At 58.6% G+C, this 16,480-nt stretch overlaps 1 protein-coding gene across 11 annotated transcripts in view; it reads right to left on the minus strand.

Moving 5' to 3' along the window:
- Nucleotides 1-1,898: 1,898 nt before the first annotated feature.
- The window catches only part of RAB11FIP3 (RAB11 family interacting protein 3), a 79,636-nt gene continuing 65,054 nt past the window's right edge, over nt 1,899-16,480 (minus strand). For 4 of the 11 annotated variants that reach the window (XM_027118017.1, XM_027118015.1, XM_027118016.1 and 1 more), the window contains 9 exons: nt 14,548-14,583; nt 10,781-10,874; nt 9,830-9,933; nt 6,843-6,983; nt 4,616-4,697; nt 3,931-4,068; nt 3,683-3,838; nt 3,434-3,574; nt 1,899-3,359 (listed from right to left, as the gene is read on the minus strand). In XM_027118017.1, the coding sequence (XP_026973818.1) occupies nt 3,246-3,359; nt 3,434-3,574; nt 3,683-3,838; nt 3,931-4,068; nt 4,616-4,697; nt 6,843-6,983; nt 9,830-9,933; nt 10,781-10,874; nt 14,548-14,583 (1,006 nt within the window). In that variant the 3' untranslated portion in view covers nt 1,899-3,245. The other 7 variants (XM_027118008.1, XM_027118011.1, XM_027118007.1 and 4 more) reach the window with 3 other exon arrangements.

Raw genomic sequence — 16,480 nt, forward strand, 5'->3', positions numbered from 1 at the left:
CTCTGTCTCTAGTAGGGCTGGGACCCCTGCAGGACCAGGGCAAGGATCTCAGCCTTGGCTGGTGGGACCAGCTGGACTGCAGACAGGCCCCCACGTTTGAGAGTGGAAATGGAACGGGTTGGCAGGCCTCAGTGGGGTACGGGGAGGAGCTCCTTCCTGGTTTTGGCTTCACCTGATGGAAAGGCCTCTTCCCACACCCAGCTTCTCCTAGGCAGAGACGGGCCCTTCAAGCTCCCGACGGACAGACCCGGGACATCACCTGGTGTCAAAGCAGAGGCACTGGCCTCCTCCCAGGTCAGCAGAGATGTCCCCAGTGCAGCAAGGCTAGGGACAAGGCCCTTCCAGGCCCCCACTGACCTCCTGAACCTGCTGGAGCACCCCGGTACCCCCAGTGCTGAGCCAGCCCCCTTGTGCAACTCCACCAAGAGTCTGGGGGTGAAGCCCGCACCCCAGGCCCCACCACAATGCTGCCCTCCCTGGCTGTCCTGGCCACGTGGCCCACTGGTTGCACCTGGCAAGCACTGGGCCCTGGGGGTGGCCAGGCACAAGTCCCAGCCCAACTAATGAACTTTTTTTTTTTTTTTTTTGCAGTACACGGGCCTCTCACTGTTGTGGCCTCTCCTGTTGTGGAGCACAGGCTCCGGACGTGCAAGCTCAGCGGCCATGGCTCACGGGCCCAGCTGCTCCGCGGCATGTGGGATCTTCCCGGACCGGGGCACGAACCCGTGTCCCCTGCATCGGCAGGCAGACTCTCAACCACTGCGCCACCAGGGAAGCCCCCCACTAATGAACTTGATGATGTATGTATTGACTCTGAGGAGCTACCCCCTCTGAGCCGCAGGAGCATGGTTGGGGGCCTGCATCCTCTCCAGGCCCTCCCCCGAATCCTGGCAGGGATGCCGGCTCCAGGCAGGAACTCCTGCGACACATCCACACCCTCCAATTGCCCCTTTGGTGCTACTCACACAGCACCCAGGGCTCCTGGTGACCCTCAGAGTGTCTTAATGCCACACCCCCAGCTGAGGACAAGGCCTTGGGGGCCCTGCTTGCTGCAGGCCAGGCCAACCTGTCATCACCCGGGGGCTGAGTGGGGAGCAGACCTGGGCTCAAACCCTTCCCTGCCCCACTGGGTGGTCGGGTGGGGACCCAGTTTCTCCATCTGTGTCTGGTACACAGGTAGCTCCGTGCTAGGAGGTGGGAGATGCCTAGGCCAGGGAGTCAAGTTTGGGGGACTTTTAGCTAACAGCCCTCCTTCAAGTCAGATTTGGTCACTCACCCTTAGAAGCTCCTTGGCGGCATCCCCATGACTGCAGTGGCACCTGAGTTCTCCTTCCCTGGCTTCCATGCCAAGCCTTTCCTGCCCAATCCCATGGTGCCTTTGCCTTTCCTGTGTCTTCCTTTGGGTACTGTGTCTGCCCCTACCCACTTAGGCCTGGCTGGCCCTCAGCACCATGTCAGCAGCCAGGCTGCACTTGGGGGCTGTGTCCTACCATGAACACATGGCCCTGGGGCCCCACCACGTCGCCCCACCCCAGGAGCATCCCCAGTTGGACTCCCCTGTGGGCCCAGACAGGAAGGGGAATCCTGCTGCCTCTGAGAGGGGTTGGCTGGACCAGAAGGCCTCCTGCTGTCCAAGCCCAGATGACACCATGGGGAGCTCCTGGCCCGCCCGTCAGCCCCCTCACATGCAGCACCAACTTTCATCGGTGCTGGGTCCCCCGGCCTCGTGCTCCTACATCATCCAGGCCACTGTTGCTCGGCCTGGAAATCCTTCTCGAGGGGGTGAAAACAGGGTCAGCGTGCCAGCCAGTGCCCGGCGTCTGCGTGAAGGTCTCAGAGCAGCTTGTGTTCACAGAAACAGACCCAGTCTGTGTGGCGGGTCACAGCTGGGCGGGGAGCAGAGTTCCAGTGTTTATTATCGTACATATATATATTTCATGTGTATACACAGATAGTTTTCTCTCTTAGAAGTATTAAAAAATTGATCAACCTTCAATCTATAAAAAATACCTACTCTACACGATAGAAAAATCTCTCCTCCAAGTTTACATTGATTTACACCCAAAGCTTTCCCCAAAATATACAATACGAGGCAACGTCTTAAATCTTAGTGTAGAAGGTGGGCCACGTGGAGGGTGGAGGGACACAGAGCCACACACACGCTTGCTCACGCACGCACACACACACACACCCTCACGTATGCGCTCGCACACAACGGTGGCCCGCCTGTGTGCAGGGTCTTGGCCCACCTGGGAGCACCCGGAGGCTCCTGGCTGGCGCTCAGGCTCGGGGGGCAGGCCCAGCAGCCCCTGTGGGTGATGCTGCTGCTCCTGGCAGTGCAAGTGCCGGGCAGGGGCTTCCTTGAAGGAGCCCCCAAGCCACCAGGAAGGCCTTGAACTGTGTACTTGTGAGAGCCTGCCCGCCCCAGCCTCCTGCAAAGTGCACCTTGTGGAGACAGGACGACTCCTAAAGACCTCAAACTCCCAGAGGAAACTGGTTCCAGACGTTTGGTTTCCTCGGGCCAGCGGAGATCCGCACAGGGAGGAGAGGACACACCCCTGGGAGCCACAGCCCTGCCTGAACCCCCAGGGTCAGAGGGGAACAGCAACACCCACCCGATACAGACAGCACATTCCACGCCATGACTCTCAAGTCACAGGAGCGTCAGCGCCCAGAGTTACTGCAACGAGAGGCTGGCCGTGAGCACAGACCTGTGGCCTAGAGGCCCCTGGGCCTGAAGCTGGACCAAGGGGCCCCTTCTGGTTGGGTGCCAGCCTGAGCAGCTCCAGGAAAGCTGGGGGGGGGGGGGGCGGCCCTACAGCTCCTGGCCAGACCCTGACACACACTGGCCTCTCCTGCTTGTCCTCCCCCTGCCCCACCATGTCTGGCGCCAGGGTCCTGGGGCTTCTATACCATCCAGGAGTGGCTGAGACTTGGATGGCACCAGGTTAGGGTGCCTGGCGGGCACAGGGAGTAGCACCCCCGGTGGGGACCCATTTCATTCCTTTTTTCCCTGACAAGGCAGGAAGCGTGGGAGAGGTCACAGAGGGGTTCACCCCAGCCTGAGAGACTGTCCCTCATTCTCTGCAGAAAGGAGGGCATAGCGAGAGGCCAGAGCCACCGCAGGCTCCGGTCCCAGCATCCCTCCTCCCCTGCCCTGCCCTGCCCAGCTGTGTGCTCCACGGTGGGTGAGGGACCTCGGTCTCAGCTGCGTGTGTGCTGTGCTGGAGCCCCGCTGAGTGGCACTACTTGACCTCCAGGATGGATGGGTTGGTCTCCATGATGGCCACGATGATCCTGTCGATGTAGTCCTGCAGGCGGAAGTTGATCTCCTCCTGCTTCTGGATGGCATCCATGAGCTGTGGGAGGAGCTAGGGGTCGGTGCCAGGTGCCCAGACTGCGGACGCCCGCAGGGGACGGGGCGGGGCGTTACCTCGTCGCGGGAGACAGAGCTGATCTCTGCGGCCAGAGACTCAGAGAAGGCCGTGGAGAAGAGGTTCTTGGCGCCCTGGATGCTCAGGTTGATTATCTGCCCGTTGAGCTCGTCATTCTGCTCCTTCAGGCTGCGGTTGTCCTGGGGGACACAGGGTGTCACTTCTGGGCCGAGGCAGGACCACGAACTCGGGCACCGGCCCCCACGCACCCCCATGTCGACCCCCAGAAGCGTGAGCCCAGCCCGCACCTGCTTCAGCCTCCGGACCTCCTGCTCCAGCTCACTCTCCCGCGTGCGGCTGTTGTACTCCTGCAGGCCTGCGCTGCTGCTGCGGCCCCTCCTCTGCTCGGCCTCCAGCTTGAAGAGCTGCAGATGCTCCAGCTGCTTGCGCAGGTCCTCGATCAGCTGCAGCAGCGGGGGTTGGCTCAGCTTGGCTTCAGGACCTCTGGGGTGGTCTGAACGCCAATGGGGGGGGAACCCCGGGGCTCTGTGCTCACCTCCTGGGTCGCCTCCTTGTCCCTCTGGAACTGGTGCCTCTCGTGGCTCAGCCTGTCCCCCAGCTTCCTCCTGTTCTCCTGTTCCTCACTGAGCCGTAGAGACAGCTCCTCAATCTCATCTAGCAGCTTCTGCTTCTCCTGCAAGAACGAAACAGTTGCCGGAGACATGCCTGTCTGCCGCCCATCCATGCAGCTCTCCTCAGCTGTCTGCGCCCAACACGTGGCAGGTGGGCCTGCGAGGCGCCTGGGACTGTTTCTGGGAGGAGGCCAGAGCCCAAGTGCTCTCAGATGTCCTCAGGGTGCAGAGTTGCCCAGGGGTCCCCGGGTGGGGAGGGGACCACGGGGCACAAGGGGTCAAGCTGAAGTCAGCCCCTCAAGGACATCATCCTAGATTCAAACCAGGTGTTAATCTATGCGTGACTCTTCAGGCCCAAGGATGCCGGGAAGCCAGGCAGGGTCGCGCATCTTCCAGGAAAGGGACGGCCAGGCCCAGTGTGTCCTGGCTCCCTCACCCCCGGGGCCACCAGCCTGCTCTCGAGCAGCACAGCTTCCTGGCCTGCAGCCACACCCCCACAGGCCCATCGGCCGACAGTGCGGCTGCCCTGCTTTGGAGAACCTGTCTCAGGTCCCGATGGCCCAAAGTCACCTGGGGCGGAGGGCGGGGAGAGTCTGGCCGGCAGCTTACCTCCTCCAAGCGCTCGATGCTGGCCTTCAGGCAGGGCATGCAGGACCTCAGCTCACTGTTCTCCTCGTCCAGCTGCTGCAGCCTGGGTCACAAGAACAAGGCTGGGACCCGCAGAGCTGTCCCCCGGCCACCACACGCACCCACACAAGGGCCCTGGGCCAAAGCTTCTTATAAGCCAGGATGGTGTCTCCACACACCTCCGGTTTACAGAGAAGCTGCAGACACAGAGTGAGTTCCACGGACCCTGAGCCCCTTTCGGCTTCTCCAGGCATCTGCTCACCATCGTGGCGTTCATCACACCCACGCTGGAAATGCAAATGACCAACCCATGGACTCAACACAGCTTTCCCACCAGCGCTCCTTCCCGTCTGGTGTCCCCGCACCACATTAGCCGTCATGGCTCCTCTGTCCCCTCTGGTCTGCAGCAATCTCTGGACTTCCTGGGCTCTTCATGACCTTGACAGTTCTGAGCAGGTCTGGTCATGTATTTGGTAAAATGTCCCTCAGACTGGGTTTGTCTGGTGTCTTCTCGTGACTGGACAGGTTGTGGGTTTGGGGAGAATCCCACAGAGGAGAGGTGCCCTTCGCATCATGGGTGACGTTGACCTGGATCGCCTGGTTGGGGTGTGTCTGCCAGGTGTCTCCTCTGTCAAGTTCTCCTTTTCCCGTTCCTTCTCTGTTGTCTGGAGGCCAGTCATGGGGTCCAGTCCACGCTCCAGGGACCCCCGAGCGGACATGTCTGTGTGTTATTTGGTCTCCTTTGCAGGAGTCCACGTTGGGTTACACTCTGGATGGCGGTTCCTACTGTGCCCCAGCTATGCCCACTGGGAGCCATGACATACCGTCGTCTGCGTGTGCTTCTGTTCAAGCACCTCCCTGCTTCCTGGCACCCCAGGCTCTGCCGGTTTTCCTCTGTCTCAGCCACAGACCCAGCCCTTCTCCAAGAATCCCCAGTTCCTTCCATGGCCCTGCTGTCCTCACCCCCGCAAGAACCCCAGGGAGCTGAGGGAGGCCACCAGGGTCCAGGCACATGGAGCTGCTAACTGAGGTGCAAAGAGCAGGCAGCGGTGACCCCGAGTCCCATCTTGCTCTGTGAGGGCCTCATGAGGCCCTGTCCACCTCGGGCTCCTGCAGCTGTTGTCCCACTCGGCCAGCAGGATGTCCCACTCAGCCAGCAGGATGCCCCCTGCCGTGCAGGCTCTGGTGCTGGCAGACACGGGAGGCAGGACGGCCCGCCCCTAGGCACCCATAGCCCGGTGGACAGGGCCCCACGGAGAGGCTGTGGCCTGCAGGTCCACTGGATGGCACTGTGCCGAGGCCCAGGAAGAAGGCTTTCCCGGGAGGTGACACCGCAGGCCAGCCCCCGGGGAGGCCTCCCGTCCAGGAAGACCCCAGCACAGCTCTGTGTGCAGTCCCTCCTGCCACCTCCCACTGTTGAAAATGTGTCAAAATGTATTTTCCAGCTTTAAGAGCTGGAGGTAAACACATGCTAAAGAGCCTAGAGTTGTCATTCACGAGGGTAAAATGGCTGCACGATGAAGGCTGAGAGTGGTGCCCATTCAGTTAAGAAGACTGTGAAATACCCGCCTCCCCGTCACTACCCACCCAGAAGCGAGCTCTGCAGAGGGAGGATGAGCAGGAACCTCCAGGTGACTGTTAACTTGTGGACATCTAGGTTCTCTGCTGGTTTTCTTTGACAAACAACGTTTGAGATCCACGTGTCACCGTGAGTGGACGCCCCCAGCCTGAGTTCCTGGTCCACTCCTGTGCCTTTGTGGGGTGTCTGCACAGAGTATGCTCCCCTTTTCCTGACTTATCTAAGGCTTATGCCTTCAGGGGAGCATAGGGGTAATTTTCTCAAGTTGCCTTAAAAAAGAGTTTGACTTTGATTTTGAATGGTGCAGCATCCACTGGAGAAAGATTAGAGAAAGTGACATCCAGGTAGTGTCAGTCTTTGCCTTCAAATACTTTGTGGCCTTCAGTAGAGTTTTTTAGTTTTCTTCATAAAGGTTTTTCCACTGTTCGTAAAATCAAATTTGTTCCTAGGTATCGTGCCCTCCTGGGGTGGCCAGCTGTTGTGGTGAGAGCCCAGCTGCATTTCTCATCAGCCCTCTCCCCCACCTGACCTGCGGGTCCCCCGTCCCCCTCTCCCCCACCTGACCTGCTGGTCCCCCGTCCCCCTCTCCCCAACCTGGCCCGCGGGTCCCCCGTCCCCCCTCTCCCCCACCTGGCCTGCAGGTTCTCGATCTCGATGCTCTTCTCTCGCTCCATCTTGCACAGGAGCTCCTTCTGCTTGCGTGTCTCCTCCAGGACCATCTCGCAGGCTCTCAGCTCCTGCTCCTTGAGCTGCTCCTCCAGGGCATTGGCTCTGCAAGGCAGAGGGGGAGGGGAGAAACCGTCCTGAGATGCTGAGCCCAGAGCTGGAGAGAGCGGCCCTGCCCAGAGCGGGGACAGGAAGGCACTGAGATGTCCCCCAATGGCCCACAGCTCTAGTCAAGGGCAGTTCTGAAGCAGGACATGTATCCCCCCAAACACCCTTCACCTCACAGAGGGTGACTGGCCTTCAGACCACGGCACAGTCTTGACGGCAAGGACAGTCCCCATCATTCCCAGCGGGAATTACCCCCATCCTGGCCTGCACCCACAGTTGCCTCCTGCTCGCTGGGTGTGGGCAGGAGACCCTCCCGGGCACAAGCCCACCAGGTGCCTGGCCCCAGGGCACCTTGCACTGATACTGATACCAGGCTGGAGACATGGTGTACAGACCCACCCCACCCAGGTCAGCCATGGCAGACTCGAAGGCAGGTATAGCAAGAACATGGGGACAGAAGGAAGGTACACATGGGGACCCTGACCCTGGCCTCTTCCCAGACCACCACTCCCAAGTGCAGGAGACAGGAACGGACCAAACCACAGAGAAGGGCTCTGGGCCCTGCCTGCGGACGGCCGGAGCCCATGCCTCCAAGCTGCCCGTCCACACAGGGTTTCTCATCTGCTTTTTGGTGCTTCGCACCCAAGAGTGAACAGACAGCCAAAGACCACCAGACATCACAGGAAAGCTCTTAATACAAAGTGGCCAAAGCAAACAGAAAAAACGACCTGAAGGAGACACACATCATGTGGGAAACACCACAGAAGCCCTGTAACTATCACCCTCAGAGGCCTGAGACACCACGTCCACGAAACAGGAGCAGCTGTCGCAGAAGGAATGGGTAACAGAAGTAACTCTTAGCCATTAAAACTATGACACGACAAAATTTTAAATTCAATAGAATAACTGAAGGAGAAAACCAAAGATTATTACACAGAAAAAAAGAATAATGAGAAAGTTAGAGAATAAGGAAGTAAAGAAAATGAGAAGGAAGGTCCATAAGGTCTGATATCTGATTAACAGAAGTTCAGACAGACAAGAAAATGGAAGAAACTCTGAGAGACACGTTTTCCAGATTTAAAGGCTGGAAGCCACGTGCCCTCAGCACAGGAAACAACAAGAGACCCTCACAGCGTTGGGAGAGAATAGGACCCCACAGAGCAGTGAGCCCAACGGTGCCAGGGCCTTGGTCACAGACAGGACAGACGGCAGCGGAGCCGGCTTCCAGGGACCCAGCTCCCAGCGGGATCCCAGACTCAGCCACACTATCGATGGTGGGGGTGGAGGGGGGACACGACACAACCCCGTTTTCAGACACGTGAGGCCTTAGGAAGCCTGGCTCCTATGCTGCGAGTAAGGCATCTGCTCAGAAAGCGAGTAAGCAAAGAAGAAATGCAGGATCTGGAGAATAAGAAACCAGATGTGGAGAAAGCAGGTGGAACTCCTAGGATGGAAGGAAAGGAGAGCAGTGCGGCGGGTCAGTGCGGCTGGGAAACGCCAAGCAGCAGCGGCAGGAGTGTGTGCTTGAGGGGAACTTAGGCAAACACTGGCAGAAACGGCCCCAGGAAGTGGATATGACAGGCCCTGGGGCTGGGTGGCCGGGCAGGGCACAGAGTGTGGACTTTCCACCACAAACGTGGATAACTGATAAGTGCCCATTGGATGAGATGAACCTCCAGTCAGCTGGAGAAAGGAGTCTGGTGGCCCATCCAGATCTCCCTGGACAAGGACAGGGAGGGAGGAAGGAACGTCCTGCAGACGCAGCACTGGAGCCCCAGCCCTCGCATAAGCAGGGCCGACCCCACCTCTGGCTCTGCAGCAGGAAAGCAGGGCAGGAAAGCAGGTGGCCCCCGAGCCAGGGTCTCGACCACACAGGAGAACGTGCTTCTGCTGCTCTGTTATAGCAGTGGGCGAGGCGCCCAGGACAGCATGGCACATCCCGGTTCCCAGCCTCCAAGAGCAGGAGGACAGGTCATGAAGGCCCATCTCGCCCAGGAGAAGCCACAACAGGAGGCCAGCGTCCCCCAGAGCCTCGGGGCCCGTGTCCAGCGCTGGTACAAGTGCTCGGAGGGTGAAGAGCCTGGGGCTGCAGAGGGTTCGGCAGGGCCAGGCTTCGCCCAGAACACATGCCGTGCTCCCAGCCTCTGGACCTCTTGAAAGGGGTCTGTGACCCCAAGGCTCTGGCTGCACACAGGCCAAGTCCCTTGTCCTCTGCAGGAGAAGTGCTGCAAACTGGGGTGAGGTACACAGCGTGACCAGCTTCCCAACACCGAAAACCACACCACGTGCTGTGAAAAGTCTGCAAAACAGGAGATGGGGAAGCACCTGCTCCCTCCTTACACCGACTTCCACACGGCTGTTATTTCTAACTCAGAGCTCGCGGCTCCCACGTGGGGCTCGGTCGCACTGCTACGCCCCACGAGGACCCCATGCTTCAAGGGTGGGTCAAGTACCCGAGCACAGGGAGCTCTGGAGGCACTGGCCCCACCCCAGAGCCCCGACTTGCTGCCTTGGTTTCCTTGTCCAGGAGATGCGGAGATGAAGCAAGCCTGCGTGGGGTGGGGGGCGCACCTTTGGTCAGGACAGGTCTTGGAAGCGGGGCACACGCCAGACACCCCCAGACGGGAATTCCAGCCGGGCAGTCTGCAGGCCGGGTGTTGGCCCCGGCTTCTCCTGAGAGGTCCCTCCCTCGCCCTTTCCTCTGGGGAGAGCCCTCAGCAGGAGCCTTGCTCACCCCACACCATCCAGCAGCTGAATGGAGGGTGGTGCTCAGAGAACCTGAAGGGAGGAGAACGACCAGGGGGCGGATCACATCCCACAGGCACTAAGAGGCCTGCGCTCACCTGTGCACCAGCTGGAGGTTCTCCTGCCTCAGCCGGCTGTGCTGCTCCCCGTTGGCAGCTGTGTCCTTTTCCAGCTCTGACACTCGCTTCTCCAGGAAGACAACCTGGGGAGCAAGATGGTGGCTTGAGAATCAAGGGGGTGGGAGAGTGTGTGCCCCACGCAGACTGTCCTGGAGGCCATGCCCACCAGGCTGGAGACGCCCTGTGAACGAGGCAGCGCAGCCCTATGGGCACCAGTGAGGACGGGGGAGCACGTGGTGCCCTCGACCCTCAAAGGCAAAGGAGCTGAGGGGCCGCAGGCAGGGCCACTGCTCCGCCAGACACAGCCCACAGAGGCAGCTCACACTGGGGACTCGAGTGACAGAAAGGCCCGGGGTTTGGAGCCAGACACGCTCACCAGGCGGTGGTGGGAGGCATGACGGCCAGACCGGAGAGCTGGGGAGGGCTCTGCAGAGCTGAGATGCTGGAGGTGCTGAAGAGGTCCAGGAGGCGGGGGGCAGGGTGAGGTGGGCGAGGGGGACAGAAGGAGGTGGGAGAGAAGGGGGGGGGGGTGTCTGTGGCCACCCTGCCCCTGCACTTCCTGGAGCTGGTCCTGGAGCCCCAGGGCCTTGGCCACAGGGAGGCTGCCCTGCCCCAGCAACCTCTCAGGAGTGGCCGATTCCACCGTCCTGGCTCTAGGATCACTGCAGGCTGCGGGCCCTCCCGCCTCCCTGGCCGGCACCTCTCCGTGGACAACGTGACACCTCTCCTGTTCACCCCGCAGCTGCCAACCCGAGGAAACCCGCCAGAGATCATCAGGGCTGGTGGACGGCGCAGCCCTGCCGGCGCCATCACCACCTCCCACTGTGCCCTCTGCGCACCTCACTCAACACACCCACTGGGGGCCTGCGCCTGAGGCCGCTGAGTTGTCCACACGTGGCCCTCCGGCCCTGCCATCCATCCAGGGCCTACCTTGTCAGCAATGTCCTCTTCCATGCCCTCCACAGGGTCTGGGGGAGGGTCCTGCAGGGCCTCCATGGTCAGGGCCCCTGACTGATGCAGGTGCCTGGGGAGAATAAGCGACAGCCCTGTCCAGAGAAGGTCCTTCAGCAGAGCAAGGAGAGCAAAGAAGAGGGACAACCTCGCGGCCAGGCCTGTACACATGAACACCCCCAGGCTGGTCTGGAAAGCAGAACCCAGCAGTAGGCGGCCAGGTCTCCACCGAAGGGGACTCCGGGCAGGACACCGCTACCGAGGGCTGGGTGAACAGGCCATAGTCTGTGGAGCCCAACGGGCCCGGCCTTCTTCCCTACCAGCTACTGGGCCAAGATACTTTGAACTTGGGCAGTAAAACAGGACGTCACTCCTCTCAGTGATATGAAATAATCTCATCTTCCCCGAGCCGTGAAACATTAATTCAAGGTCATGACCTGTGGGCACACCGTGACTTCCACGTCCTCTCCATCTCTGACTTCCAGGCACACCTCCTGGGGCAGCCATGGCAAGACACACTCGGGGCCTCTGGGGACCGACCGTGAAAAGGGCACAAGCCCTTGGCTCTGACACATGCGGGAGGAGCCTCAGCACTGTGTGACCCTGAGGAAGCTAGGCACCCTCCCTATGCTACAGAATGGGGATCTGCAGGCTGTCACATAACTAAGGACACAGCACAGAGCCAGTTCAATAAAACACTGTTAAAAAGTACACTCTCAGGACTTCCCTGGTGGTCCAGTGGTTAGGACTCTGTGCTTCCATTGCAGCAGGCCCGGGTTCGTTCCCAGGTTGGGGAAATAAGATCCCGCATGCCGTGCCACATGGCCAAAAAAAAAAAAAAAAAAAAAAGTACAGTCTCTTTACCAAACATATGAAGTTCTATTTCCTTTTCAGCACTGACTGAGCTTGCGCATTCCTTACATTTCTTTTCCAGAAACATTCTCAGGGGAACAAAAAGGAAGGGCATCTTTATCCCTGTAGACCACAATCCCCAACTGTGCCCTGGGGGGTATGTATCCGGGCATTTCTGTGGATTTCACTCAATTCCCCGAGGGCGCTGAATCCCAAGGGCCAGGGGAGGACAGGCCATCAAGTTGCCATCTAATCACTCCTCTTAACATCCATGACCTTGACCTAAACATGAGCTCCTGACGCCACTCCTGGGGCAGGAAGCTGCCCACCCCAGACCCAGAGACCACCCTGAGGAGGGTCCAAAGCCTGGGGGCTGACACCCGATCCTGATCTCAGACCAGTGGTTCAGGCATTTTCCAAGGGCTGAATCTGGGGTTAGGGTGTGTGGCCACAGCATGTAGCCACCTTAGGGTAAAGCCAAGGTTCCTCCCATGGTGGGTGGGGAGCTTGTTTATTTAAGCCCATCCTGGCTCAGGAGACCTACCAGGGGAAGGGGGGGGATGCCTGATCCACCCCAAAGGGAGTCAGGTCAAGCCTGGCCGGTGGACGGGACTGCACCCTAAATGTCACCCGACCCCAGAGCTGCTGTCGCCCTGTGAGGTCCGCAGGCACACCGATCCCAGAGCCATCTGCACCCAGGCGAGCACACAGCCAGGTCAGAGGCCTGGGCTGAAACGATGCCACAAGAGTGAAATGACAGCAAGCATTTTGAGTTTCCTTGGAAGGCTGGTGGCAGTTCTAAGGGCAGAAGAGCAGCAGATTCAAAGTGCACGTGTGTGTGTGTGTGTGTGTGTGTGCACCGACTGCAGACGATGCCTGTTTGTAAACAACAAACACCTGCAGGCTGGCCTTTTTTATACCAAAGGGTATCTGCAAAGGAAGATGAATTCTCAGAGCAGCAGCCACAGAGGCCAAAAGCCGAGGAGCCGGGCCCTGGTGGCTCCAGGTCCGTCCACGTGCCTGGTGTGGGAGCTGGGAGGGCAAGTCAGCTTCCTTAGTCTCACCAGCTGCAGGCTGTTTGGGTAAAAGGTGGAGCGAGAAGGGAATGCTGAAACTATGATCAAAGCATGGTCTGGAATTACTAGGACGCTCCCAAGACCCAGGTGATGGAGAGAGCAAGTGAGGAGGGTGGGCCTTTGGATTCACCTCTGCTTCCCCTGGACCCTCAGCCCTTAACATGATAGGAAAAGAAAAACAAGTGTTTTACATTCTCAGGGACAGAAGCAGAAGGGTAGACAGGGCCAGAGATGAGATGTCCAGGGCGCTGGACGCTGGAGGAGAGCCCAGGCGGCTGGCACCTGAGGGGCAGCAAGGGAGGAGCTCAGATGGGGGAGGGGCGGCCCCCACCAGGCACCCAACTCAGGACTGTAGGCCTCCAAACGGGCTGCACCACAGCCTATGAACTACCTAAAGGTCGGCAGCCAGGCAGGACCCCACTCAGAGGGAGACCTCTAGCAAGAGAGACAGAGCTCAGAGAAGGGTGGGGGAGCCAGAGCAGAGAGGCCGCCTTCAGGGGCTCCGGGGGCAGGGGCTCTGGGGGCAGGGGCTCCGGGGGTAGGAGCTCCAGGACCAGGAGGTGGGGTGGAGGGCTCTGCGGATTGGATCGCGCTCCAGAGAGGCCCGCAGAGCTCAGGGCAGGCACTTCCAGACTGGAACCACGCCTCTCACTCCACCCAGCGTAATTAACGGTGGAAAGGACGCACAAGATTCGTCCTGAAATGTCTGAGCTTCAGGGACAGGGAGAACACCTTTAAAAGCTTCCAGAAGGGAAAAGCAGTCACAAAGAAAAACCAGCAAGCACTAGACTGTCCTGCAGCAGCACCAGGACTAGAGGGTAATGAGCAACGCCTACAAAATGGCTAAACGGAAACCACTTCTGATCTAGAATTCCACCCCAAGCCAAACCACAGGAGTAAAATGTCCAACAAGGGCTCGAAAATTTATTTCCTGGGCACGTCTTTTCTCAAGAAGCTACCAGAAGACGTGCTAGATAGAAAATGGAGATTAAAAAAAGGAAGAAGGGGCTCAGGGGGCGAGATGATCCAACACCTGAAACAGACACCAGGACCCGGCATCAGGGAGACATGCGGGGCTGCAGCCGTGCAGCCCACACAGCATGGGCGGAGAGGGTTAGGGCTCTGGGGTAACCATCCAGGCAGCAGCAGGGCCAGGCAGTGGAGGCAGAAGACGACGCAAATAAAAACATAAAGGCAATCACTGCTTCCAGGAGAAGCAACAACTCATCTTAGAAAGGAAATCCAGTAACACATCACATGGCTTCCTGTGAAGAATGCTGGCATCTTACAAGCCTAGAGCAGGCCTGGCAGGAGGGGTGAACGCATGTGCTGTTACCTCTCACTGCAGGAAGCCAGTGGGCAGCTCCCAAAACTGAAAAATGAAGAAGTGGTCACCAACGCTTGTTCTTTAGGAGCTCCCCCACCTCCTCCTCACCTTGGGGAGCCAGCAGGGGTGGAAAGGACACAGCCCTTGAAGGAGGTGGACCCAGACCTGGGCTGTGGCATCAGGGCCCCGCTGACCCTCCCCACCAGGTTAGCCTACAGCCCTCACATGGGAAAGACTCAACTGAACAGGAGGAAGGACAAAAGTTTCCACCACGGACCCCCAGCCACAAACACAGGTCCAAATCTACTGCTTTGGAAATTCTTTTTACAACCCGTCCCCTCAAACTATTTTCAATCCCAAACCATGAGAAGTACTTACAGAAGTTTTTAAAAAAATACCTTGAAAATAGTATCTTCTAAACAAGTTTTTAAAGCACTGTGACCAGTGACACATTTCCGAAGAGCACCTCAGTGGGCACCCAGGGTTCCTACCTTGCCACCTTCTTGCTGGAGAGCCGCTTCGATGGACTGCAGAAATCAAAACAAACAGGAAAACGGTGTCAGAGAACAGACAGGGAGGATGGAGAGGAAGCAGGAAACTCAGGCGAAAGAGATATGCGGCGGGGGCGCGTCCGCAGGCATGCAGCACCCGCTCCCGAGGCCAGCTCCATGCACGGAAAGGCTCGCTCAGCAAAACATTCAGGGGCATGGGGACAATCTCAGGGGCCTGTCACCTAGTCCCAGCCCTCAAGGAAGTTTCAGATGGTGTCACAACCGGGCCTCGGTTCAGGGGCTGGCCCCAGCGCCTGGACCCACAGGTGGCCACGCTGGGTTCGAGCCATCGGCCAACGGCACGTCCCAAGTGATTTTGGAGCCACACTGCCCTCCAAAGGCTCGGCCGTCAGAGGCTCCACACGAGGCGTGACACGGACCCGTGTGTACAGGAAAGCTCTGTTGTCGGTTTTAACTCTGGCACTGACATTTCAACCTCTACCAGCCCAGCTGCGCAGAGACTCGCAAAGCTTTCCTGCCGCCGTTTCAGGACAGGAAAGTCAGCCCCATGTCGCCTGCCTGACGTGATCACCTGCAGTGGCAAAAGGGCCAAGCTTACCGTACCCCTCGTTTGCTTCCCAATTTAACTGCTAAACTATTAGCTTCAACCTATGAGAACAAGAATAGCGTCATGGCCAGACAGACACACACCCATCAGTTACTGTGACCCCCTCAGGCTGGGGCAAGAAACCCTGTCTGGGGAGACACGCTGTTCCCATCACCAGCAACTGTACCCATTACCAATGCACTGCCTCTCCGCTCTGGGCTCGTCCTGCCTACCAGCTCCTGGCCCCTGTGATGCTGCGTCGGCAGAGGGTGCTGGACAGGGACCCAGGAAAGGGCCTGCTTCCAGGTGCCCCTGCTGCCTGGGCAGCACCAGGGTTTGAACTTGGGCCCTGATCCCCACACTCCCGAATCCCACCTGGGCGGCTGCACCTGACATCTCCCAGGCAGTTCCGTGGTGGAAGTCCCTCTGGTGAGACCCCTCCCAGCGAACAGCTTTCCTGGCAGCCAGAGGGCAGACTTCTGCAAGTTTTAGAAGGTGCGGCTACGCCCTCTGCAGCCGGTGGCGTGAGCCGCTGCTCCTCCCTCACAGCTGCTGCCCCGTCTCCTCCTGAGCCCTCCTCCCAGCCAATGCCACGTTACTCCAATCCCCAGTTACAATGGTCACTCTCTATTAAACTTTCCTATTCAAGTTACTGTGTGGTCCCCTCTTCTGACTGGGCCCTGACTGATGCTGTACATTTTAACACAAGTCTAATTTCATCCTGAAGCAACAGGAATGGACAGACCACTGTCCAATGTACTGTCCCCCTTCAGGGGCTGGCATCACTTGCACCTCTGGGTAAAGCAGACTTCTCAGTTTCTACAAAATGAACCGTTTTACAGAGGCTCCCAGGTATGTGGAAAATATGTATGTTCTGAGGTTCAATGGGTAGAAATTATATCAGACGTCAAAGCTGCTGTCTGAATATGGTTTGGACTAAATCACCTTTCACCAACCACAAAGCATGACCAAATACGTTTATTTTGAGGCAATTCCATGGAAACCAATGGGTAAGATTCACATCTCCTTAAGTGAGTGTGTAGGGGAAAGTTCCTGACTGATTATAACGAGGGTTCTGATGGCATATTAACCCCCTTGTTAGTGCCTGTCTTAGGGAACAGGTGGCTGAAACTGGATGTAAGACCCCCTGGACTTGCTGGCTGGACTCGGCCACGTCCCAGTCTGTTCTCTGCCCCACAAAGCCTAGCAGAGGCGACTGTGGCCACCCTGGGGCAGGTCCTCAATGTGGGAAAAGATCACTTCCACATCAAGTACCTTTGGAGGGTGAGAGCTGAGATACGGGGAAGGCAGGTCCCTGCTCGGGAA

This window comes from Aethalodelphis obliquidens, unplaced genomic scaffold (genome assembly GCF_003676395.1).
Source record: "Aethalodelphis obliquidens isolate GAN/ISIS:26980383/991018 unplaced genomic scaffold, ASM367639v1 scaffold18, whole genome shotgun sequence".
NCBI lineage: Eukaryota > Metazoa > Chordata > Mammalia > Artiodactyla > Delphinidae > Aethalodelphis > Aethalodelphis obliquidens.